General features: G+C 35.1%; 2 protein-coding genes and 1 non-coding gene across 5 annotated transcripts; 1 reads left to right on the top strand and 2 right to left on the bottom strand.

Moving 5' to 3' along the window:
• Window positions 1-200: 200 nt before the first annotated feature.
• LOC131848898 (large ribosomal subunit protein eL6) lies at window positions 201-5,474 on the top strand. The gene is made up of 6 exons (XM_059198858.1): window positions 201-284; window positions 677-825; window positions 1,794-1,945; window positions 3,586-3,757; window positions 4,339-4,524; window positions 5,271-5,474. The coding sequence occupies exons 2-6, from the start codon at window positions 679-681 to the stop codon at window positions 5,430-5,432; spliced, it is 819 nt and encodes a 272-aa protein (XP_059054841.1). The 5' UTR covers window positions 201-284; window positions 677-678; the 3' UTR covers window positions 5,433-5,474.
• Window positions 5,475-6,272: 798 nt separating this feature from the next.
• LOC131848888 (SANT and BTB domain regulator of class switch recombination) lies at window positions 6,273-24,483 on the bottom strand. 3 transcript variants are annotated; one of them, XM_059198844.1, is made up of 18 exons: window positions 24,361-24,483; window positions 23,823-24,283; window positions 23,593-23,684; window positions 23,367-23,514; window positions 23,141-23,231; window positions 21,606-21,765; window positions 20,974-21,087; window positions 20,685-20,791; window positions 19,328-19,492; window positions 18,121-18,222; window positions 17,681-17,822; window positions 16,741-16,872; window positions 15,884-16,031; window positions 15,136-15,267; window positions 12,232-12,389; window positions 10,556-10,734; window positions 9,370-9,527; window positions 6,273-6,439 (listed from the first exon to the last, which is right to left on the bottom strand). In XM_059198844.1, the coding sequence occupies exons 2-18, from the start codon at window positions 24,232-24,234 to the stop codon at window positions 6,333-6,335; spliced, it is 2,547 nt and encodes an 848-aa protein (XP_059054827.1). In that variant the 5' UTR covers window positions 24,235-24,283; window positions 24,361-24,483; the 3' UTR covers window positions 6,273-6,332. The 3 variants fall into 3 exon arrangements, with proteins under 3 accessions (XP_059054827.1, XP_059054826.1, XP_059054828.1); XM_059198843.1 differs by having other exon boundaries at window positions 23,823-24,483; XM_059198845.1 differs by lacking the exon at window positions 16,741-16,872 and having other exon boundaries at window positions 23,823-24,483.
• Trnae-cuc (transfer RNA glutamic acid (anticodon CUC)) lies at window positions 22,977-23,048 on the bottom strand. Its single transcript has one exon. It is a non-coding gene; the product is annotated as a tRNA-Glu (tRNA).
• Window positions 24,484-24,745: the final 262 nt, after the last annotated feature.

Below are 24,745 nucleotides of genomic sequence, written 5' to 3'. Positions count from 1 at the left end.
CATTCTCGTTAACTCCGGACCGAAATAGTCATAGACAAAGTAACTGAATCGACTATGTACCGAACAAAATATTAATAATTACCACGTAGCATTTAATTAGTTTAAAATTAAATATGTAAAATAGTCCACTGCTATTTGGTAGTAAAGATTTGTATAAAGATTTGTTAAAACATATAAAAACGATAACGCCGACATGGATTTAAAACAGAGGCACCGCACTACTGTACCATAAATAATATGTTTTATCATCTGTCAGAATTCTTTTTCTTGAACCCGGTTTGAAAGTGAGTTGATATTGTTTTTATTGAAAATAAATCCAATCGAATTATTTCGAAATTACTACATTTTGTGTTTATATTGCAGAAATAAAGTTTTTTTTTTAATGGACAAGTGATTTTGTGTTATATTTTACTTATACACTATTGTAGAATTTTAATATTTTATAAATTGACGTTTTGGTTAGTGACTATAATCATTGGCAATATTTAGGGTTTATAAAGAATTAATTTATGTGTCGATGTTTGAAATTATAAATTCTATCATGATTGATAGAAATAATGTTTATAATGAGTTGCCTATGTTGTAAAAGCTAACTGTGCATACCAATCATATTGACCTAACCTCAAATTGAGTCAGGTGGCAAGTTTGTTATTAAAGCGAGTTTTCGTATGTCCAGATATGGCTCCACCACAGCCCAAGGCGGCGGCCAAGCCCGCCGCGGCCCCAGCGGGCGGAGTCAAGAAGCCCAAAGTTGGTAGACCAAGAAATTACGACTTGGGTAATGGAGTTGTCCGATTCTCCAAGACTAAGATGTTCCATAAGAAGGTAAGTGTGTTAAATCATACAAATATCTTATTTTACCGTCAATATGGATATTATTAAATTTAATTTACTGGTATTTTTTTTTATAATACATCTTTAATAAAAACAACAATACTTAATTAAAGTGTGTACATGTTTAAATTAACTGATCTGTGCTAAGCATGCCTAAGACAAACCATGATATGTTTAATGCACCTAAATGCACATCAAAACATAAGTAAACATTGATAATTTAAAAGTCATGTCTTCTGCATCATATGTTACAGATTGAAAATTTTATAGTCTGTATTTCAGAGTCTATATTATTAAACAAATATATCAAGTTATGCAAACTTATTGACATTTAAAATATATAATTCAGTATAAACATATTAGTGATATAGACTATTGATGGAACAGAATCACTGAATTATTGATCAGTGACTATACTTTCATAATACAGTTATAAATGGTTTACCAGACCAAAAGCTAGTCTTAAATTTCTGTCATGAGTAGAGTGGAAAATAGGGACTAATTTGAAATTTTTAGTAGTAGCAATATCACTGTATCATTAAGTATGATAATGTTTGTTGAGGTTCAGCTGATGATGTGCGATGAGATTTTTCCGCTTTATTTTTTGTTTTCCATAGTATTTTGGATGTGAGTTAGTTCTGGAGTTTGTAGAAACTTGAAATATTTATACTACCAGTAAATTATAATAGATAATTTGGTAGGTTTCCAAAAATGTACTAAAATGTTTGTTTTCCAGTTTCAATCATTATTTATTTATTATTATTTAACTTTATGCTATATGTGCTTTTGATTAAGAAGGCCACATGTAAAGCAAAAAATAAGGAAAGAAAGAAAAAAATATATAATTATAATAATTTAGCCATTAAATAGTAACTTGTGTAGTATAAAAGTCACTATTTTTCTCATTACTACCGCTATTAAAGGATTGACATTCTGTAATTTTATTTTATTAATTCCAGGCTAAGTACAAGTTTGTTGGCAAAAAGAACCCCAAAGCGGCAAAGCCCAAGAAGCCCACAGTGGTGGTGAAGCAGATTGGTGGTGAGAAGAACGGAGGCACTCGCACAGTTCTGCTCAGTCGGAGGAGATCATTCTACCCCACCCAGGACAAGTAAGTCCATGTCAAATCACTAGTCAACTATGTTACCTTTATGGACGAGCAATACTTAGTACATTAATATAAACATGCATCTTATATATAAAATTCTCAGGTCACAAAGTTAGTTACTATACTTTTCCAAAATGGATTGACCAACTTTTAAGAAATTCATCCATATTCAATAGGTCTGAGAATCGGCTACTATCTATTTTTCATACCTCTAAGTGATAAGGGATGTCCTAAATATTTTTCTTTTATATTTTATTTTATTATGATTTAGCATTAAAAAGTACATACAACCATAAAAATTCGCCCTTCTATCACCAACCCCTATTTTTTAATAGCGATTTTAATGTATATTGCAAAACAACATTTGTGGGGTGAGCTAGCACTATATAAAAATATGGGATATCAAACGAACCAATGTTTAGCATAATAGGTGACACTGAGGTACCCACACAGATGAGTTTTTACAGTATACAAGAGGCCGAGAATACAAAGGGCCTCCTGGCCCCATTGAAACAATATTTAGAATATAAAAAAAATATTTAGAATGTCAAAATACCAATCATAAGGTTGGCAATTCTGAAATTAATTAACCCATGCAAGTATGCATCTATCGAAAAAAACAGGGAATTTCTGGTCGCTTGTTTTTGATCCGTGTATTTTTTTACTTGATTAATATAAGTAGGCCCCTAAGTAGATATAGCCCAGGGCAATTCGCGTTCCGCGCCTGCATGCTACACCTCAATACCAACCTTCATGGGAAAAGAGGATTTTTAGGAATTAATAGCCCCATTGCTAACAATGTACCAGGTCAGATTGACCTCCATGTGGGTTCCCCTAAAAAAATAAGTTAAAACTTCCTAGTGAATTTGCCAGTATGGGCTAACTAACCTGACCTCATACTCATCTTATACTGGTACCCGTCCAGCATATACTGATATCACTGGGGAGTGCACCACTCACTAAGTGATAAGTTATAGTACTATATACCGATTATAGTACTAGGAACTTTTGATGATTGTTTCTGGTAGAATGAGGGTTAACCTGACTTGGTACATTGCCAGCTATGGGGTTATTAGTTCCAATTACTAACAATACCCTTCCCTCTTTATACAGGATTGGTCATAACCGTAATCTGTCCAAATTGAAATAATATTTGTGTTTATTAATTTAATAATAATAAATGTCTAGCAAGATTTTAAACCTCTCATCACAAACGACTTTTTAAAATTGTTTCTCATAGGGGGCTCCTTATTCTAACGTGCCCAGGGCCTTTAATAGTTGAAAGACGGCGCTGCATTTCTTTCCCCCGTGATTGTTCAAGAGGAACAACACAACTTTCAAGTTCAATAATTAATGACAACAGTTCACTTTCATATTTCACTGTCCATGTCCCTAATTAGGTACACGGACAGTGAAATATTGTATATTATGTAATTACATAAAAAAATTATATGGAGTAACTAGACAAGTCAAAATGCAACTTAAAATACTCTTGCGCAACTGCAACTTAAAAAGCTCTATCATTATTTCATAATGATAAAGCTCTATTAAGCGATTAGAGATTTTAATAACTAATTACTATACTATTGATTTTTCTATTTGAATTTTATGAAAGAAGTCATTCAGTATGTTATGGCTTGCAGGTTCCGCAAGCGTCCCCACCACAAGACGTTCAGCAAGCACGTGCGCAGGATCCGACCGAATCTGAAGCCAGGATCTGTGCTGATCCTGCTGGCCGGCCGCCACGCCGGCAAGCGGGTCGTGCTCGTGGGTATCCTGCCCAGCGGATTGTTGCTCGTCACTGGACCATTCGCCGTAAGTAACGTCGTGTTTGTAATTTTATATCAACCAGTTTTCTCTAGAAACCCAAGTTAAACTAGCTAAAGCTTGTGTACTAGATAAATGATACAAATACATAGATTTTTTTTTCTTAAATACATACATATTTTACATAGAAAATACCCAGACTGATACAAATAATTATATTCATGAATATAAATGTTTGTGGCGTGCGAGGAATCGAACCCGCGACTGTCAGAATCGTATTTTCTTTGTAAAAAAGCATATCGTAAAATTGAAGAATGTATAATTGATAATAATGTTTTTGTAGAAAATATCTAACTTAAAATTCATAGCTGACAATGTTATCTGATTGAACAGAGATTAAGTAAATCAATATTTATTTAAAAGAGCAACACACAAGTTTCTTCCACATTCTTCTTGTGATGAGTCTGCGTTTCGAATGAGCGGTAGAATAAAAAAATGTGACTTCAAAAGTTTATTTGAATAAAGATTGTTTCTATTTGTATTTCATTTCTCCATAGTGAGCCACTACACTCTGCTTAATTTAGAAATAGATGTGGTGCTGTAAAATTGTAATAAATATATATTTTCAGTTCAACGCGTGCCCACTGCGTCGCATTCCCCAACGGTTTGTGATCGGTACATCGACCAGTGTAGACCTTGGAGACTTCAAGCTGCCCGCGCACCTCGACGACGCCTACTTCAAGAAGAACAAGAAGAGCGTGAAACGCAGCGTTAAGCGCAAACAGGGAGAGGACATATTCGTTACAAAGAAGGAGGTAATTATAAGGGATGATGATGGAATGGTCCACCCGCCTGACGGTATACGCTGGCAGGGCAACAGTTGAGGATGATGAGTATGAGGGCAGGTCAGTTAACTCGTGGCAAATTCGGCTGGAATTTAACATGTTGGGTTCCGGGGGAACTGCATGGAGGTCAAAATGACATGGTACATAGATATCAATAGGGTAATAACCCCATTGCTATTTATGTACCATCCACATGCACATAAGTTGTTCATGCACCAGATTTTCATTTAATGTTAGACATAGACACCTATGTAAGTAAGCAATGTAAAAAACCTGGCTTCTAAAAAAAAATTCTGTTGAATTTCTTGACAGTTCTTATCAATCTAAATAAACTGGCTTCTAAAAAAATAAATTCAGATTTTCTTGACAGTTCTTATCAATCGAATATGTATACTGAACTGGACGGTAGGGAAAAATAATACACTTGACAAAAACTTGGCATTCATAGGCAGCTAATGTATTTTTTATTTAATTTGCATACCCCAACTGGGATTACCCCAGTGCAGGTTGAGGATGATAAGATGAGCATGAGGTCAGGTCAGTTAGCCCATCGTGACAAACTCACCAAGAATTTATCCCGATGGTTTCAATGGGGAACCGCGTGGAGGTCAACTGACGTAGCACATTAGTAGCAATAACATCATCAGTACATATCACTAACAAACCAACCTCACCTCTAGAAGATATAGTATTAATATTTTCTAATTATATTTCAGAAATACGTTCCATCAGAACAGCGTAAGACCGATCAAAAATTGGTGGACGAGGCAGTTATCAAAGCGATCGGCAAGCGCGCCGACAAGAAGACGCTGCGCGGTTACCTCAGGGCGGCGTTCGGGCTCCGCTCCAGCCAATTCCCGCACCGGCTGCGCTTCTAGGCATAAGTTATATAAAACGTGGCAATAAATTCTATTGACCAATTTGTGTTATAATTTACCATATGTATACAATTAATAAAAAAAATCGAGTCTTTTTAAGTACTGGCTAGCTGTTCCTGCGATTTCCACAGCGTGGAATTTAACTTTATTTTTCTAAAATAAAAGTAGCCTAAGTTACTCCTTATTACATCTACCTGCTAAAAATATTCCCTTCAAAATCGGTCCAGCTATTTCAGAGATTAGTCGGAACAAACAGATAAACAAAATTGTAAAAAATGTTATTTTGATGTATGTACCGTATTTATATACATATGCATGTAGTAAAAAACAATTGTCAATATTACAGACTCCAATTTTATTTATATGTATAGATAATGGAATAGTGCACCCGCGTGCGCTAACGGTTTATGCTGGCGGGACACCAGTGGACAGTATAAGATGAGCATGAGGTCAGGTCAGTTAGTCCTTCGTGACAAATTCTCCAAGAATTTATCAGGATAGTTTCCAGGGCGATACGCGTGGAGGTCAACCTGACAGTGCTAGTAGCACTGCGCGGTCTTTAATCCACATTACTAACAATCCTCTTCCCTCCAATCTTGTACATTGTCAGAACTTAGTTATTTAGTCTATCAAATTAATAAATTCCTTAGACTTATAACTAGTCTCTAACACGTTTTTTCAAATTGATATATCAATGACAGAGTTAAGAAGTAACAAAACGTTAAAAACAAAAAATATATAAACTGAAAACCTTTTCCTTTCTTTGAGTCGGTTAAAAAACAAAAATATAGTCCAAGCCTATTCAATATATTTATTACACATTTTTATTAACAAAGTGACTACAATTTTCTACCAACGATAGTAGATATATATATAATAAAAGCAGGTCAGTTGGTCTGTTCATTTGAATTTGTTGGCCGGTTGTCGGGGACGAGCCGACACAGTATTCCTTGCTCTCTGGCCGTGCCGTTCCCGCCATTCCGCCTCCAGCTTGGGATAAACACCACCTAGGCAATAAATGAATATTCATGAGTTAATTAATGAAAGAGGATATTTTATCGAATTGGCTGTTATTTTGCGAAATTGCGTATACATATCTTATTAAATTATTAATATTATGATATTTATACTTTTATTATTTCTAATTTATGTAATTTACTTAAATACACCGCCAACTGATCTCTCTTCGCCCTGTGGTGGACTCGGTGAAAATGCCTAAGGGGTGTGCCATACGTCCGCCATATGCATCTTATTTTCGGATATGTGCATATGCACAAGTCACACTAATAATTCTCCCACTATGAGAGCATTGCAATTATTTATTTATTTATTAGCATACAAAACAGATTACAGTCAATATAATAATATAATAGGAGCGTGTAGTTCGGTACAGAACTGGATTGTAATCCAACACTATGTATGCCTAAGAGCTAAATTATATAGACGCATTCAATATACGCTAGATAATTAGATAAGGTTATATAATAAAAAGTAAACTAAATAGAAAATTATATATAACTATAACTACGCAATGCAATAAATTATCATGTTAACAGAACTTTATTTATATTAAAGAAAAGAAAATTGGTATAATGTTAAATATAATTTGTCACTTTACGGTGGAAATTTAATTGTCTCCGGAACTGGACCAGCGTTGAATGGAAAATATCTATATTTCTATTCGAGACAAGAATTTCATTGTATTGGCGACACATTCGAACTATTGGATTATAATAAGAAGTATTATTTGAGTAAACCTGAAGATAGAAGGTGTTATAATTACGGTTGCGTGATCTAAATCTCGTATTAAAGTTTAATAGAGAAAGAAGAGTGGACGAGTCCAACTGATGATGAATAATTTTATGTAACAAGGTTAGGTCATTATTTTGTCGTCTTATATATAAAGGGTCCAGATTAAAGTATTTCAGACGTTCACTGTAAGATGCAAGTTTACGACCTAAGCCGCATCTATAGCTAAGTATCTTTAAATAACGTCTTTGAATACTTTCAATTCGGTTGCTATGTAGTCTATAGAAGGGAGACCAGATAGCCGAGTTATATTCTAAAATACTACGTACGAGTGAGTTATAGATACTAATTAAGCTTCTACTCTGCCGAAAGTTTTTAGTTGATCTTGTAATGAACCCAAGAAGACGGTAGCTACGGTCAACAATATTATCATAGTGGTCTCGAAATGTTAGTTTGTCATCAAAAAGCACGCCCAGATCTTTTGCGACACGATTACGTTCAAGAATTTTATCCCTAAGGATATAGTCAAATTCGAGTTTATTTGTTTTTTTAGTAAAAGTTATAACGAAACATTTACCCACATTGAGCTGCATGAAATTACGATCACACCAATCGGAAAGTGAATTTAAATCCGATTGCAATTTCTGAGCGTCAGTACCATTGTCCACCGTAGAAAATATCTTAAGGTCATCTGCATAAAGTAGACAAGGACAGGATAGGACATCGATTAGGTCATTTATGAAGATGACAAATAATAACGGGCCTAGATGACTACCTTGCGGCACACCAGAGAACAGTGTGACGGGAGCAGAGGTATGACCCTTAATTACAACCAGCTGACTCCTACGACTCAAGTATGACTCGAACCAGCGAAGCAGAGAGCCATGTACTCCGAATTCTGCCAGTTTTTTAGAAAGCGCAGCGTGATTGACCTTGTCGAATGCTTTTGAGAAGTCGGTATAGATGGAGTCCACCTGTGATCTTTTTATAAAAGCCCTGCAAAGATAGTTCTTATATTCCATAAGATTAGAGACGGTAGATTTATTGGCAATGAATCCGTGTTGTTGAGGATGCAAAGAAGATTTGACATGACTATGCAGAATATCATACACTACACTTTCAAAAAGTTTTGCTAAACATGACAATATACTAATAGGTCTGTAATTTCCACAATCAGTCTTGCATCCTGATTTATATATGGGTATTACATGTGCTACTTTCCAAACTGTAGGAAAGGTACCATACTCAATGGATTTATTAAATAATACACTAAGAGGCAAACACAGTTCATTAGCACAGTTCTTAATAAACAAGGCAGGAATACCATCAGGACCAGGACCTTTATTCGGATCTAACTTCTTTATTTTGGCTAATATCATTTTATGTGTGATGTTAATGCCGCTTAGGACACTGCTGTGAGAACTAGTAGGTGAACTGGCGTTAGAATTACATTGACTGTTTACAAATACAGAGCTGAAACACTTCGAAAACAGCTCGCAAACTTCTGATGGATTATTTGATGAGACACCGTTATATTCCATAGTTACAGGAATCGAGTTCACTCCCTTTTTACTATTGACAAATCTCCAAAAGGACTTCATGTCACCTTTTAAAGATGTCTCTACTGATGCTACAAAGTCTCTATAACAAGATTCGATTAAATATTTGCTCTTAGTTCTGTAATTAGCAAATTCATCATAGTCAAGAGGATTGCCAAATTTCTTATAGCGCTTATGATATTTCAGTTTCATTTTAATATTATGTCGAAGTGCAATTAAATTTATTTTTAGGTAAGGTCCAAGATGCTGACGTATACACAGAAGCCTTGCCTTCCATAATTAATAAAATAAGAATATTTTATTCGTTGTATAGTTTAAGTAGTATATATAGTAAAGTATTATATAATAGTTTTAAAATATAAACGGCAATTAGCTGTAAGTACAAATAAATAAAATTAATTAATTAACCGTTAGAGTGCCGAGGAGCACTTGGACTCCTGCACGTGTGTCCCAAAATTACCAGGAGTAATTAGACAATTTTTTGAAGAAATATAGATTTTTTTGTAGGAAAGGGATTATGACATCAAAAATAAATTATTATTCTTGGCATTTTTAGGCATACTTGAGTAAAAAAGTATGGCAATCAAACGGTTAAAGTTTAAAATAAATAAATTTGAAGTCGTGGTTACCGGCCGGTGTCTTGGGTTTGGCTGGTGTGATGGCGGCACGTCTTGCGAGCGCAGCCTTCATGAGTCGTGCGGCGCGCTCTTCGAAGCGCCGCTGTCCGTCCTGGTTGCTGCGAGCTGATAGCGAAGCTACCCACTGACGGCCCACCACGCGGACTCGTCTACCGTACAATAATTATATAGAATCTATACATATACTTATATATGTATATTTACACAGGACTTTTTCACCGATAGGGGGCGAGTGCAGATGGCACTCCAAACCCGCGGAAGGACTTACGGAGCGGCTGAAGGACTCCCGCCTGATGGATACGATTTTATTCTGAGAGCACCGCTAGGGGTTCGAACCTCGACTCAGCCCGTAGTAATTGAATCTCCGTTTGAATTGGATGGGGGATCGATCACAGGATTTGTCGCAAAAGGGTATACAAAACCAGAGCACTATAACATATGACCACCACTGACTACCTTCATGAAGTAGGACTACTAGCCGAAGGGCGCTGTCCTCAGTACCGTGACAACAGAGACGATTTATATTTATATTATTATTTCATACTGTGAAACGTTTCATCCGCGTGAAATTTATAGCCTACTAGCTTTTGCCCGCGGCTTCTCTCGGCTTTCTAAACTTCATTATTGGCTGCTAGATAGCGCTGAAGTAGTAAAATTTTGATATTAAATTTTTTTCTAAAAAATAATTGTTTTTTTTAATAAAAAGTATACTATGTTTATTTGAATACCTCCAAGAACATGTGTACAAAATTTCATGATGATCGGTTCAGTAGTTTCTCCATAAAAGAGTAGAAATATCCATACATACTCACAAACTTTGGCATTTATAATATTAATAAGATGAATTTTGTTATCGAACCTGCGATTAATCTGAAGTTAGGAGGTGTGTTAAATGGCTAGACCGTGATGGCCTGTATAATAACCTCATATTGGGGGGAAAGGAGATTGTTAGTAACGTGGACTGATGATCTTATTGCTAGCCTTGTAATGGTTGACCTTCATGCGGTTCCCCTGGAAACCATCGCGATAAATTCCTGGTGAATTTGTCACGATGGGCTAACTGACCTGACCTCATGCTTATCTTATCATCCTCCACTGATGCCCCACCAACATAAACCGTTCAGCGCAGGCGGGTGTACCATTCCATTATCATCCATAAAAAAAACCTCATACTCACTTGTTGGGCGGATTGGAGCGCGGCCGGGGCAGCCGTGGTGACCTCTTGGGCGGCACGTCCTCCTCGCTCCTGGCACTCGCCGAGCTTTGTTCACTCTCATCCGAGCTGGTATCCTCGGCTCCATCATCAGCAGCTACATCGCCCCCGGCCGGCATCATCCCACTGACTTGGATGCCTTTCTTTGTATATCACAATTATATTAATAGATAAATATATCTATAGAAATATAGACAGGTGGACAAGGTGGACAGACGATCTGGTCAAGATTGCTGGAAGGCATTGGATGCGAGCAGCGTAGGACCGATCGTCGTGGAGATCTTTGGGGGGAGGCCTTTGTTCAGCAGTGGACGTCTTCCGGGCTGAGATGATGATAGAAAAATATATACATATAAATAAAATTTGAAGTGTCGGTTTGTAATATCGATTCAATAGCTTTTCACTAAATGTATATGAACATATATAATACGTTACTTACATAAAAAAATGAAAAAATTGATTCTATCAATTCTGTCTGTCTATCTGTTTGTTCTATTGTTATTCTCTGAAACGGTTGGAGGGATTTTGAAAGGGCTTTCAGTCGCAGATAGCTAATATTATAAGGATTAACTTAGGCTACTTTAATTTTAGAAATTGTATTAATAATAATAATAAATAATCACTAGTACACCGAATTATTAAAAATATTAACTCAAAATAAATAATACAATATAAACTGAATAAGAATAATCTTGCAATAAACTACATAGTAGTTTAATGATAACAATAATCGATTCATGCAATGTTGATATAATAATATGAAAATAAAACTGTTTAAATAGTGAAAACTCTAATATTCTAACTTTTACGGCTACTTAAATATACAATCAACAAAATAGACAGACAATTAGTTTCGAAATATATATATACTTAAATAAGCTTACTTACTATGAAGTAATTTCAGTAAATAAAACATATTTAACATACAGAATATTGAAGCAAGGGCCGAAATCTAACAAAATATGCGTTATGTACATCGTGCATTAAAAGTTTTATTTATTTAATTACTTATTATGACGTAATCCCAATAAATAAAACATACTTAACTTTTATTTACAAGTGGGAAATAACGAAGATAATATGTGAAGCTTAATACCTAATGTTTATAATCTATAAATACTTACTTTCCTTAATTTTAGATAATCTGACAGAATATATTTACAATTAGGCATCTCGGGTGTATACGCTGATAGTTTTTTAACCTGCAGTGAACACTGTGCGAAACAGTAATAATAATAATTCGTCATACTCGTGAACGAGTGCTGTTTGTGGGGACTGTTCTGTTCGGGTTACGGATTTCCTTTTGATAAAAATGTAAGAGCATATGCTGGTGGTCACTGTATTCTACCTAATTGAATTTAAAAATGAATCTATCAATGAATCAAAATTATTGTTACATGTACAAATACATTTCTTGTCAGTTCTTATCTAGAAAGTACTCCGAGCTGACGGTAGATTTAACTTATCATAAGAGTCTGTAATAGACCTACATGAATAAAGATATTTGATTTGATATAGCTAAAACGATATGCATGCATTATAAAAAAATAAAGGTATAACTACACATTATAAATTCTTAAAGGATTTCCCGATACCGTCTGTAGTGGGTTTGGTCCATCGGGCCGGATTCCCGTGCTTACCTTTACTCTCAACGGTTCTGCTCTGGTTTCTTGCAGTTGGGGCTTCAGTTTAGTGTCACACTCTGGTGACTGACAGGGTCCTGCGGTGCAGGTCCCGGCGAGAGACTGAGCGGAGACCCTTGTACCGGCCAGCGTCGGGGAGCCGGGGCGCGCACTTGCTGCGTATGCGCCATTTACGACCATATTGATACTACTTCAACTTTGGTCCGTTACATAATGTTCATATTTAAAAAAAATACCCGTACATCAGATATTACTGACCGAAACTCGATTCCTCGATGGCAGTATTTAAATTTAGAATTATAGCAGCCACGAAGTAACTAAAAATGTTGAAAGCCAATTGGAACTCGAAGGACCCAAAATATTTGGTCCTTCGTGCCAGGATCATCTTCAGGGAGATCTTTGACTAACGTTTGCTTTGCTAGATGAGTAGTGTTTGGAAACTCAGTGTATATACAATAATTTTGTCGTTTGTGTCAGCCAATGGCAAGTTACCAAGTCATTACGCACCATTCGCAAGCAGTATATACACCTGGCTGCTACATTGACTTGCTACGAAGCAAAATATACAATCTGTTAAAAATGTAATTAAAACCCTCTAGATTTCGGTTTCGTCCTTAAAATTACCACTTTCCACATCAAAAAAGAAATTAAATAAAAAGAGTGCAGTGTATAAAGTATTTCTTCTCTATGCGCTGCACTGACATACTGATAATATTTCCCTACTCTCATCAGTGATGAAAGGGAATCCTCAAAGTTTTACCATCATCATCACGTCCTATATTTAGAAATAGCATGTGATAATATTGGAGGAAGAGGCATCGGAGGTAGGGAACCAATATAATAAGTTTAGCCTTATTATTTTGGTTAGCCTTATTATATTAGTTAGCTCTATTATATTGGTTAGCCCTATTATATTGGTTAGCCCTATTATATTGGTTAGCCCTATTATATTAGTTAGCCCTATTATATTGATTAGGCCTATTATATTGGTTAGCCCTATTATATTGGTTAACTCTATTATATTGGTTAGCCCTATTATATTGGTTAGCCCTATTATATTGGTTAGCCCTATTATATTGGTTAGCTCTATTATATTGGTTAGCCCTATTATATTGGTTAGCCCTATTATATTGGTTAGCCCTATTATATTGGTTAGCCTTATTATATTGGTTCCCTTTCTCCGATGCCTTCAACATGTGCAAGCCTCCAATTATTGGAGTTAGATAGTTTGCTTTGGACCACAGTGATGTTCACGTAAGGAAGTTAAACTCTCAGCATTTCAATGGCTGGTCGTCCCATAGCCTACTCAACTCAATTTCTTTAACTTCTTCAACTTAACCTAGCGTAAGACTGACAGTATTAAACACTGAACCTCAGTTGTCCCTATGCTATGGAAACTAGTTAACTTCCGATATTTAACCATAACTATTTGAATTAGTCTAGTTGGTAATTTATATTCACACACTTCGACTTAAAAATGTAAAGTATCAACAAAATTATTTAAAAGAGCAACACGCAAGTTTCTTGCTCATTCTTCTTATGATTAGCTTTCCGAATGAGCGGTAGATTGAAAATAAAATGTTATGACTATTCAAAAGTGGTTCAATGTATGTTTATTTGTATAAATGATTTTCTATGAAATGAAATGAAATGAAATTTATTTATTTGCGTATTATACAGTTAGATATTATAATATGTCCAGGTAATAATATTATTAGCAACTGTTTAATTGCCCCATTTTACGGCATGCAAATTTTGGGTATATTAAAATGGAATAGAAATAGAAATAGAAATAGAAATAATCTTTATTCAAATAAACTCATTACAAGCACTAATATTATAATCTATAATATTATAAAAATTAATGTCTTATGTACCATTCTAATTATATAGTAATAAAAAAAAAAAGTCAACAATCATCACATAAATATTCTTTGATGTCATAAAAACACTTGTCAACCAGTAATATAATCGATTTTTTAATTTATTTAAGGGCATTTTTCTCAAGACTGGTGGTAATTTATTAAAAATTTTTTGTGCCATAAATGATACATTCCTTTGGTAAAGCGTCAAATTGCTCTATTCTGCTCTATTCTATTATAAGTTAACTAATATTGAACGAACCCATCTAGATACATGAACAGATTGTATAATTTGTTATCTCTGTATTGTTATTTCTATAACAACTATTTACAATATCTATATTTTAACGTGAATTGCGCATTACATGATAGGATGACGTGTTAATTTGAAATAATTTTAATTATACTTTTAATGTTCATAAAATGATGGTTTACTTCATTGATTTATAGCTCAGTGTGGAGAATCACTCACGGAGCAAAACACCGATTTTCAACTATATCCTCGACTATTTACTACTGCCCCATCACTGCAGCGCACATATGTTTGCGCAAGAGCGCACCGACGGATATGCCATACGGCGGAAGCGAATAATGTTCCTATTAGGAGAGTCCCGCAGAGTGAGAGTTCCAACAGTGTCCTGAAGGCAATTGCTTGTAAAATAAACTGTCCCATTCTAAGACACTGGGTGGGACAGGTAATATGTTAAAGGTTACATTTTTATTTTGTTTCTATTATTATATTACTAAGATAGGATAAGTTATGTTATTAAGTTGTTGCAAACAAAATGGATCATGTTGTCGGAAAAGAAATTATTATTAAACAAAAAACAAAACCGTACGAAACAATATGAAATAAATAAATAATAAAGGAACTTGAACTTAGGGTGATACTATATTAATAGCTATTTTTGGCTATCTACCGTGAATCTAATATTAAGCACCATCATAAGATTTTTTTTAAATCAGAGAAGCATTTTGTATTTTAACACGTCATCCCACAAGTTAATCATCACTTTGTGAATAGACACAAGTATCTCACGGTTGAACTTGATGTTGCTGGTGTACAACTTGCCGAGCAGACCGAGGTGTTGCCGCGGAGGCACCAGTTGGATGCCCTGCCACCAGAACACCTCCTTGCATTGTAGACGGCCGGTGCTGTCGTCGCCCAGTTCTTTGGGGGAAAAGGATGGCAATAAACTAACTACTCGATCGCTAGCATTGTACAATGAAAAATGAAGCAATAAATGTTCAGTTTGGGTGATTCCGCTGCGTGCGTTTGTTAAAGCTATGCAAAAATAAAATATATTTAACGGAATTAATTATTCTCCTTTAAAAGTTCTAAAAAACCGCTACTACATATCAGGGAGGTCACGAATATTCGCATCTGCATCCGCAAATGTAGAACTTCCGCATCAATTTAGACATCCGCGACCACTTACGCATCCGCAATAACCGATTCGAAAATTTAATTCATGTTACTTTATTTCTGCACCCATATAACTTTTTGTAAATAAAATCTAAATCCGCATCTGCAGATCTGAACGCAAAAAAATCCGCATTCGCATCCGCGGATGTGAAAAAAATTCCATCCGCAATATCCCTGCTATATGTATATGTGTTAAAGGACAGACGTACATTGTCACGATCTTTTTTTGAGGTTAACTCACTATAACCTTTTTTATGGATGGAATATTGGGCCCGTGCGAAGCCGGGGAGGTTGCTAGTAGGCAATTTTAAGCAGGTGAACCGCGGGCACAGCTAGTATCGAATATACTCAGAATAGTCACCTCTGGGTACGAGCCTGGTGAGACGCTCCGGGAACATCAGCTGCGGAGGTCTCATGGCGATGATGTCGCGGAACTTGTTGTACACCTCCATCACGGCCGCGTCAGTCGCCAGGCGCTCATCAGGCGCGTGCTCGCGGAACTGGCAACCCTGAGGAGTCAGTTTTATTTATTTGGAATGGAAAACAAGAACACCTGGTGGCAACTAACAGTCGATGAATACAATATAAATTTTACAATATTACTAATGTCATAAACGCGAAAGTTCGCGATAGATTTTAATGAAACAGCTTATATATCAGAATGACAAATACTTAATTTGTACCAAGTAGAATATATAAAATTTTATCAAAATTGGTTAAGCCGTTATAGCATCTAACACTGTGATATGAAAATTTTATATATTAGATATTTTACAAAAAGAATCAATGATGTGCGATGATTTATTGGTAAATTTACAATGATATAGGTATCACTGGAACTCAGCCAGCACTATGAATTGACACCCAAGGTTTTATTATCTAGATTCGAACTCATGACCTTTCTAAGTGTCTGTGGAAGCTCTAACTCAAATACAAACAATCACACTTATGAATACAAGTGTTTATGCTGTGCGAGGAATCGAACCCGCGACCATCGGAATTGAGGCGGCGGACTAAACCACTAGATCACTGAGGCCGTCTAAATGATACAATAGATTACTGTGTTCCGTGTGGCGGGTGTAGGTAGCGGACTCTGAAAAAGGGCGAGCACAACAGATCTATGTAGATCTGTTGTGCTCGCCCTTTTTCAGAGTCGAGAGTCGCAGTGTTAGGTGCGAGCACCTGACAATAGCCCAAACAACCCAATAAAAAAAATACCGTGTTCCTGGTGATGGTTTCGAACCGGTAGGCTCTTTCGCCGCAACAGGGGTACCGGCCGGCGGGCAGGGGGGGCCGGCCATCCACCGCGAACATGTGCGCGCTCTGCTCATGGTGGGAACACCACTCCATCTGAATGGTGACCAAGAAAAGCAGTTCATTTCACAAAAATCTCGAAATACAGGCTATAGCTATGGACTGAATTGACCAAATTTATTGAAGTAAATCTTCTATACAGAAGGTGTCTAAATTAGAATAGAATAGAATAGAAAATCATTTATTCACATAAACTTACATTGAAGCACTTTTGAATAGTTATCACATTTTTTTAATCTACCGCTCGTTCGGAATGCTGTCTTATCACAAGAACGAGTAAGCAACTTGCGTGTTGCTCTTTTAAATAATTTTATTGTTACTTTACATTTTTAAGTTGAAGTGTGTGAATACAATCTCTTAGGATTATTTAGTCAAAAAAGGCGTCAGAGAGGACATCGGCAGAGTGTGGAGTCTACTATCATATTCTGAGAGAAAGAAACTGGTCGCTGAGTTGTACTTCTACTGTGTCTCAACACACATTCCTTTTTTGTCATTTAATATACATATTAATACTATCTTATATATAAAATTCTCGTGTCACAATGTTAGTTACCATACGCCTCCGAAACGGATTGATCAATTTTTATATTTTATACACATATCAGGTCTAAGAATCGGCTACTATTTATTTTTCATACCCCTAAGTGATAAGGGTCCGCCCTTAACATTCTTTATTTTTTAGACAATTTTTTTATGTGGTATTGAAAAATACATACAACCCAAAATTTTCATCCTTCTATCACCAATCCCTATTTTTTAATAGTAATTTTAATAACCCCAATAACGTCTACATAGAAGTATCACTTCAATATATTTCTTTCTTTCAAAAAAGTTCAAATCATACCTGATAAGCGGGAAAGTAACTGTCACACAGTTGACACCTGAGGAAGTGACAATCTGCCCACAGCCTCCAGTAGACGCGGCGCCACGAGCGCAGCTCCCCGTACAGCCACGTGATGTACTCATTGAGGCTCCAGCTTTGATCCCTGTTCATCCCATACGTCTCTTTTTTTTATATATATTTTATCTCCCTTTTTACGGGGGTAATATATTCAAACACGCGGGCCTTAGCCAAGCATGGATGAGTTATGTGATGAAGATAGAAATTTTCTGACTATTCGGCATGTGTTTAGTATGACGGCTTTTTGTAATAAGTCTATTGTAGATGAGGGGATATGCAACGTGTCTAGGTGTTTGTTCAGACTTTTTGGTATATACTTATTATTATTATTATTATATTATATTATCTGATAAATAAATAAAATAATGCAAATAAATAAATACTTGTTGTGCGAGGAGATGACATTCCCCCGTCGGTCGACCCTCATGCTAGCCGGCTGGCATGGCACTTGCTCGGCTATATACCGCCCCAGCAGTTTGTTGCATCTGACGTAGACATCACAAAAATTGGTTTTACTGAATGATAATGGTATAGTGCACATGTCTGCGCTAATGTTATACACTGGCGGGGCACCAGTGGAGGACGATAGGATGTGTATGAGGTAAGATCAGTAAGTCCATCAGGGAAAATGTACTATGAATTTATCACGGTTTCTAGAAGGATCCGCGTAAAGTCAAGCTGATATTGTACATTGCTAGCTATGGGGTCATCAGTCGACATTACTAACAATCTCTATCCCCTTGATTATTATATAACATCTATTAAAAAGAGCAACACACAAGTTTCTTGCTCATTCTTCTTGTGATGAATGTGCATTCCGAATGAGTGGTAGAATCAAAATATGACTATTCAAAAGTGATTGTTATGAGTTTATTTAAATAAAGATTATTTCTATTTCTATTTTTATCTACTGCCCTAATGTTTTATATATACATACAGACTTCTTTGTTGGTTTGTGAAATTTAAAATTTCATTGTTTCTAAAGAACGAAACACTTGTATATTACGTGTCGGCCAGATTTGAACTTCACAATCATTCAGCGTAATTCGAAGTTAGGACACGAGTTATAGTTTAATTGTCAATAATTTTTTTATTAAAATTCTTTAATCCATTAATTACTTAATTATTAAATATTATTTATTTACAGTGTAAGTTATTTGAACTTACTTGACACACATGAACAGCAATGATTGTTTACAGTGTAACATATTTGAACTTACTCGATACACATGAACGGCAATGATTATTTACAATGTAAGTTCTTTGAACTTACTCGACAAATGTGAACAGGAATGGTTGTTTATAGTATAACTTATTTGAACTTACTTGACACACGTGAACAGCAATTATATTTACAATGTAAATTATTTTAACTTACTTGACACACATGAACAGCAATGATTGTTTACAGTGTAACTTATTGGAACTTACTTGACACACTTGAACAGCAATGATTGTTTACAGTGTAACATATTTGAACTTACTTGACACACATGAACAGCAATGATTGTTTACAGTGTAACTTATTGGAACTTACTTGACACACATGAACAGCAATGATTGTTTACAGTGTAACTTATTGGAACTTACTTGACACACTTGAACAGCGTGGCGAGCGTGGCGTAGTGCCCACGGAGGGTTTCAGGGACCGGTTCAGCGAGGGACATTATCATCTTGCAGTAGAGACGCGACTGGATTTTATCCTTACGGTCTCTTATTGCTTCTAATTCCGCGTTTGTGTACATTGCTGCTAATCTAGATGAGAATTTATATTACGTTTTATTTGTTTGCTTCAGACTTCAACTTAATATCATCACTACATAGTATATATAACCAAAGTCGTTGTCGCTGTGCCTATGTATGCTTGAATCTTTAAAACTACACAACGGATTTTGAAGCGGTTTTTTTTTTAATAGATAGAGTGATTCATAGTAAATTACATAAGGTACATGTACACCCGTGCGATGCTGGGGCGAGTAGCTAGTCTAATATATAAATTCTCGTCCCGTGCCGTCGACCAATTTTGATGAAATTTTATAGGTATAATCAGTAGGTCTATAACTATTTTTTATACCTCTAAGTATTAAGGGTGCCTCACCCTCATATTTTTTTTCATTTTTTGACAATTTTTTTATTATGTGTCATTAAAAAATACATACAACTCTAAATTTTCACCCTTCTATCACCAATCCCTATTTTTTTATAGCGTTATTAATTTATATGGCAAAACAACATTTGCTAGTTATTTATATAACAATATTGGCCCATATTATATATATCATAAGAACTAACATATATGTAAAATAAAATTATAATAATGTCTATGGATATTGGATTATATTGTTTATTGGATTGACAAGCTGACGGCCCACCTTGATTAATCTCTGGTTAAAAAACCTGCCATAAGGTTGACAACCTTATGGTAGGTTTTTTAATATTAATAGATTTTTTAAGCTTAATATCAAAAAATATTTTAATATTAAAAACTCTACCATAAGGTTGTCAACCTTAGAGATAATAACCGTAATAGATTTTTTAATCTAAATATCGCCTATTATTTTCAGTGAGAGCTGGGGGCTCTTTGTATCTCCGGTACTTTGGGCTGCAGCCCATAAAGCTCGTAGGTAGATCCGCCTCTGACCAGATGGAAAGCTGTATACCAAAACAGATATACCAAGCTATATACCGTCGCCTATATACCAAAATACAGCAGATACTACAAAATATATTTATTAATTATTTCATTATTATTACTATTTAATAAAATATTATTACTTAATCATACTTATGTCAACTTTACAATTTAATCGAGACAAAACGGTCTCTAATGATTACAAATGTTTTTATCGTACAAGACAACGAACTCGCGACCATCGAAAGTAAGGCGGTGTGCGAAACCGCTAAACCACCGAGCTCGTTAATACCTCTTCATATGGGTAAAAGGTACCTGGTGAGGAGTGCATCACTGAGGCAGGCGAGGTTGGTAGACGTCTTCACAATATCATTCAGATGGGCGTGGCAGTAGATGAGACAGTCGTGGAGGAGTGGCTCCATCTGTGTGCCAAAGTTATAATTATAAGGGATGAAAATAAAATGGATAACGTAGTTTAATAATAATAATAATTTCAGGACAATTCACACATGTGCACACATTCAGACGGGTGCATCGTTATATTATCATCCATAAAAAAATTGCCACCGCGAATAGTGCTGATCGGTGCTGACGCGGGTGTTACCTGCAGAAAAGAAGCGGAGACCAGTATGGGCACAACGTTGTGAGGGTCGAGCAGTGGCCACTCAGCTACCAGGATGCTGTCGCGTTTAACCCAACGCATCAGCCAATCGAAGATCTGATAACAAGGAATTTATACAGCTAGTTAGTAATAAATATTCAGACAGGTAGTCGACGATATGTGACAAAGTGTGACATCGTGTGACAAAGTGTGACATTGTGCGGGAGGTGGTGTAAATTGTGATGACGTCACATTTCTGACTTCTTTAACAGATTGGAACGAACCAAACACTTTTTACACAGGGATGTATAACATTATGTGACAAATTGTGACTTTGTCAGATCACGTTTATTGATCGTACGTCTTAATCGTTTTTGTTCATAATTAATTTTTAAGCGATCGAACGAAAAAAGCCGTCCTTCCCAGCGAACCGACCGGGCACAATCGAGGGTTCTGATAGCGCATCACAGATCTACCAAGGACGGTTACTGTTGACAAACAGATGGACCGTCAGATTTGCTAGTCCATCCAATTTTATAGAAAAGAATTCTATTCATATATATAGGCGACGTTTACCACTTACCATCAAGGTAATTTAAACTCCTATTTCAGTTACATATAAAAAATCCTAGTACCTGAATGTCGCAGTGTACGGATATGTCCATATCCTCGAGCCTCTGTCCAGCCGTGACGTCAGCAAAGTACCCCATCTTGGAGACGAGCAGTTTCTGAGGGCATCTGAAGTCCTTCTTGAGGCCCTTCACCTCGTCACATACGTGAATTTCCACGTCGCCACTGTTTTGTAATGTAATATTTCTATACTATTTTTTTTATTTATGATAATATGATATATATATATGTATGATAATGAACTAATGCACTCGCTTTCGCTAATAGTTTACGGTGGCAGGGCACCAGTGGTGTATCCACCACATTTGTATGATTTCGATTTTATCGGTCTAGGTGTTTTCTATGTATATTATGTAGATATTTATATTATTATATTATAAGCGGTAGATTAAAAAAAATGTAATGACTATTCAAAAGTGCTTCAATGTAAGTTTATTTGAATAAATGATTTTCTATTCTATTCTATTCTATTTAAAAAAATGTATCTATTTATTCATATCAGTCATCTAGTACCCATGATACAAGCTCTGCTTTGCTTGGGACTAGATGGCGCTGTGTGAATTTATTATATTATTATTTTTTTATATTATTTAGGTATTTTTATGTTTTTTTTTATTTATTTATTTATCAGATTGCTTGGCAGTTTGTTGGCGAATATGTACACTCATTTTTACTTATACTTAATTTAAAATTAAACTATAATATACAATTTATACTACTGCATTTCTTCGAGTAACCTTCTTTTTAGTTTAAAATTAAATATTTCTCTACTTGAACAATCGTTTTCGTTAAAAAATTTATTAAATATTCGTGGTGTTATGTACCACATTGTTCTTTCACCATAATAGTTACATACAACCGGTTCAATATACTTATTTATAGTTGTTTGTCTCATGCTATACTCAGTTGTTTTTTTAACCTTATACTCATTGCATTGATATTGTTCTAATGCCAATAATTAATTATATGAGGTCTTTTAACATAAAGATCGGAAATTCTCAATTTTTTTTGTACCTCAAAGGCGAATGGCTCATTTAATGGTAAATGATTACAATAATCTATGGGCGCCTGAAGCACCAGGGAAGTCATATGCGCGTTGCTGATTCTTTAAAAACTAACTCTGATTACCCTGATTGAGATTACAGTCGTGAAGGTAAATATTTTTTCATATAAAATCAGCGGTGAAGTTAAAAATTACTTTGTAATGTATGTGCCACTTACAGTTAGACAGTAGAATGTATATTATATACTTATAAATCTTAGTTTAAATATTCATAATATAATTTTTTTTGTTAACTATATTATTTAAATGCGTTAAATAATTGGTCGTTGCCTATAAAATTATAAACAGAATAAAAATATGACACAAAAAGAAATTCCGATACCGGGAATCGAACCCGAGCCTCCTGGGTGAGAGCCAGGTATCCTAGCCACTAGACCATATCGGATGATGACAAGTTTATTGAAATTATTGAATATATGGAACATATAATAGAAATATATAAAATAGAATAATAAAAATAATTTTATTTATATTTACTCTTGTTTCTGATTACTTCGCTCTTGAGCAGCTACAACTGACGATTTCCGTCTTCCAAGTCGGTCTCTAGATTCTTTTTCATTTACGAAACCTATAAATTGAATAATCAGTAGGTTTTCATTGAACATATTCCATTAAATAATTTAAAACGTAAAATAAAATTGATAATGGAAAACAGAGGGTTTCCTGGGAGAGTAAATTATATATTTTTTTTTCTATTGTTTACCTCCAAAACTAGCTGGCTTTTTTATCTCAGTTGTTGAGCTCGATGTGACCTTCTTAATAATGGGAGTGTAAACACTAGTTGTCTTCGATGGTTTTTTATACCCAAGTAAGTAAGGTAAAATAGAGTCCAATATTCCTTCATTTATAACCTACAATAGGAATAAATAGGTTAAGTATTACTTGAAAGACTTCGATGATATTTTGCTTTTATTAATATTTTTACTTACATCATTTAATTTACAATTGAGATTAGCTTCTGTCCATACTCCGAGCATCTCAACTCTTGATTCAGGTGGCAATGAACGCCTTCGAACTTTTCCTAAAAGTTTAATGAAATTAACTGACATGTAAGTTTGGACCTACCTCCATTTAATAAAGTAAAGGTTACGTCATAATATGAAATAAGTATTTTATCATTCTTATGGTCACAAGTCAATATACAATTAATGTTACTCGCCTTCCAGTTCACTACAACTGAACCGTTTTTCAGTGCGCTCAATGCTACTTTTCTTCACAATTGCCGTATCACTTTTACTAACAATTGGCTTCGGTTCTGCAAAAGCAGTTTGATAAAGAAGATCTCTCTCTTGCTGCTCAATAACGTGATTGATAACAGTTAACTTTGTCAATTCCTCCCAATTAATTTTTGATCCCTCCTCCTCGTCACCTTCCAAGTGCTCGTAAACCTGATAGGCTGTCTTCATGAAATCAAAGAAGTCTTTTACTGTGATAATTTCCGCTGGTGCTACATTGACAGAGGAGTTTCTTCTAGATGATGATTCGGAACGCGGTGGACTTATTGTTTTCTTACCATCGCTTCTTTGCATAAACATAGAAGTTGACTCTGTTTCTGAATTAGGGCTCGCCATTTTTAAGTATTCTACAAATACTGATTAGGATATTGATCAAATAAAGCACCTAGAAACCAGGCACATAATGTTGTAATAATAGTCCATCGATAAAAACATTTTAAATATGTTATGTTAAAATATTACAATGTATCTCAGTTTCAAAATAGATGAAAAATATTTTTACTATTGGTGGCGGTGGTGTAAAACTGATATGTTAATACAAAAGAAATAATAATAAATACTAAAAGTGTAATCTAATGGCATTAATGTCTGATTCTTTTGATATATGCCAAACTCATATAAAATAATGCACTGAAGTTCATAAAAAAATAATATTGCAGAAAAAAAGGTAAGGTATTATGTATTATTAAATTATTTTATTTTATTGCCGTACAAAGAAAACCTACTCATGAAATTCTTGAAACGTAGCTAATTGTTTATGATTAGATTGTATTGCCATTGTAGAATAATCTAAACATCTGATTACAATTTGAAAATCACTTTATATTAATTACTATAAAGGGATATC

This window comes from Achroia grisella, unplaced genomic scaffold, assembly GCF_030625045.1.
Source record: "Achroia grisella isolate CSIRO2021 unplaced genomic scaffold, CSIRO_AGI_Agris_v1 utg598, whole genome shotgun sequence".
NCBI classification, from domain to species: Eukaryota; Metazoa; Arthropoda; class Insecta; order Lepidoptera; family Pyralidae; genus Achroia; species Achroia grisella.
Note: the sequence above shows the minus strand (reverse complement) of the source record. Positions and strands in the feature narration are given on the sequence as shown.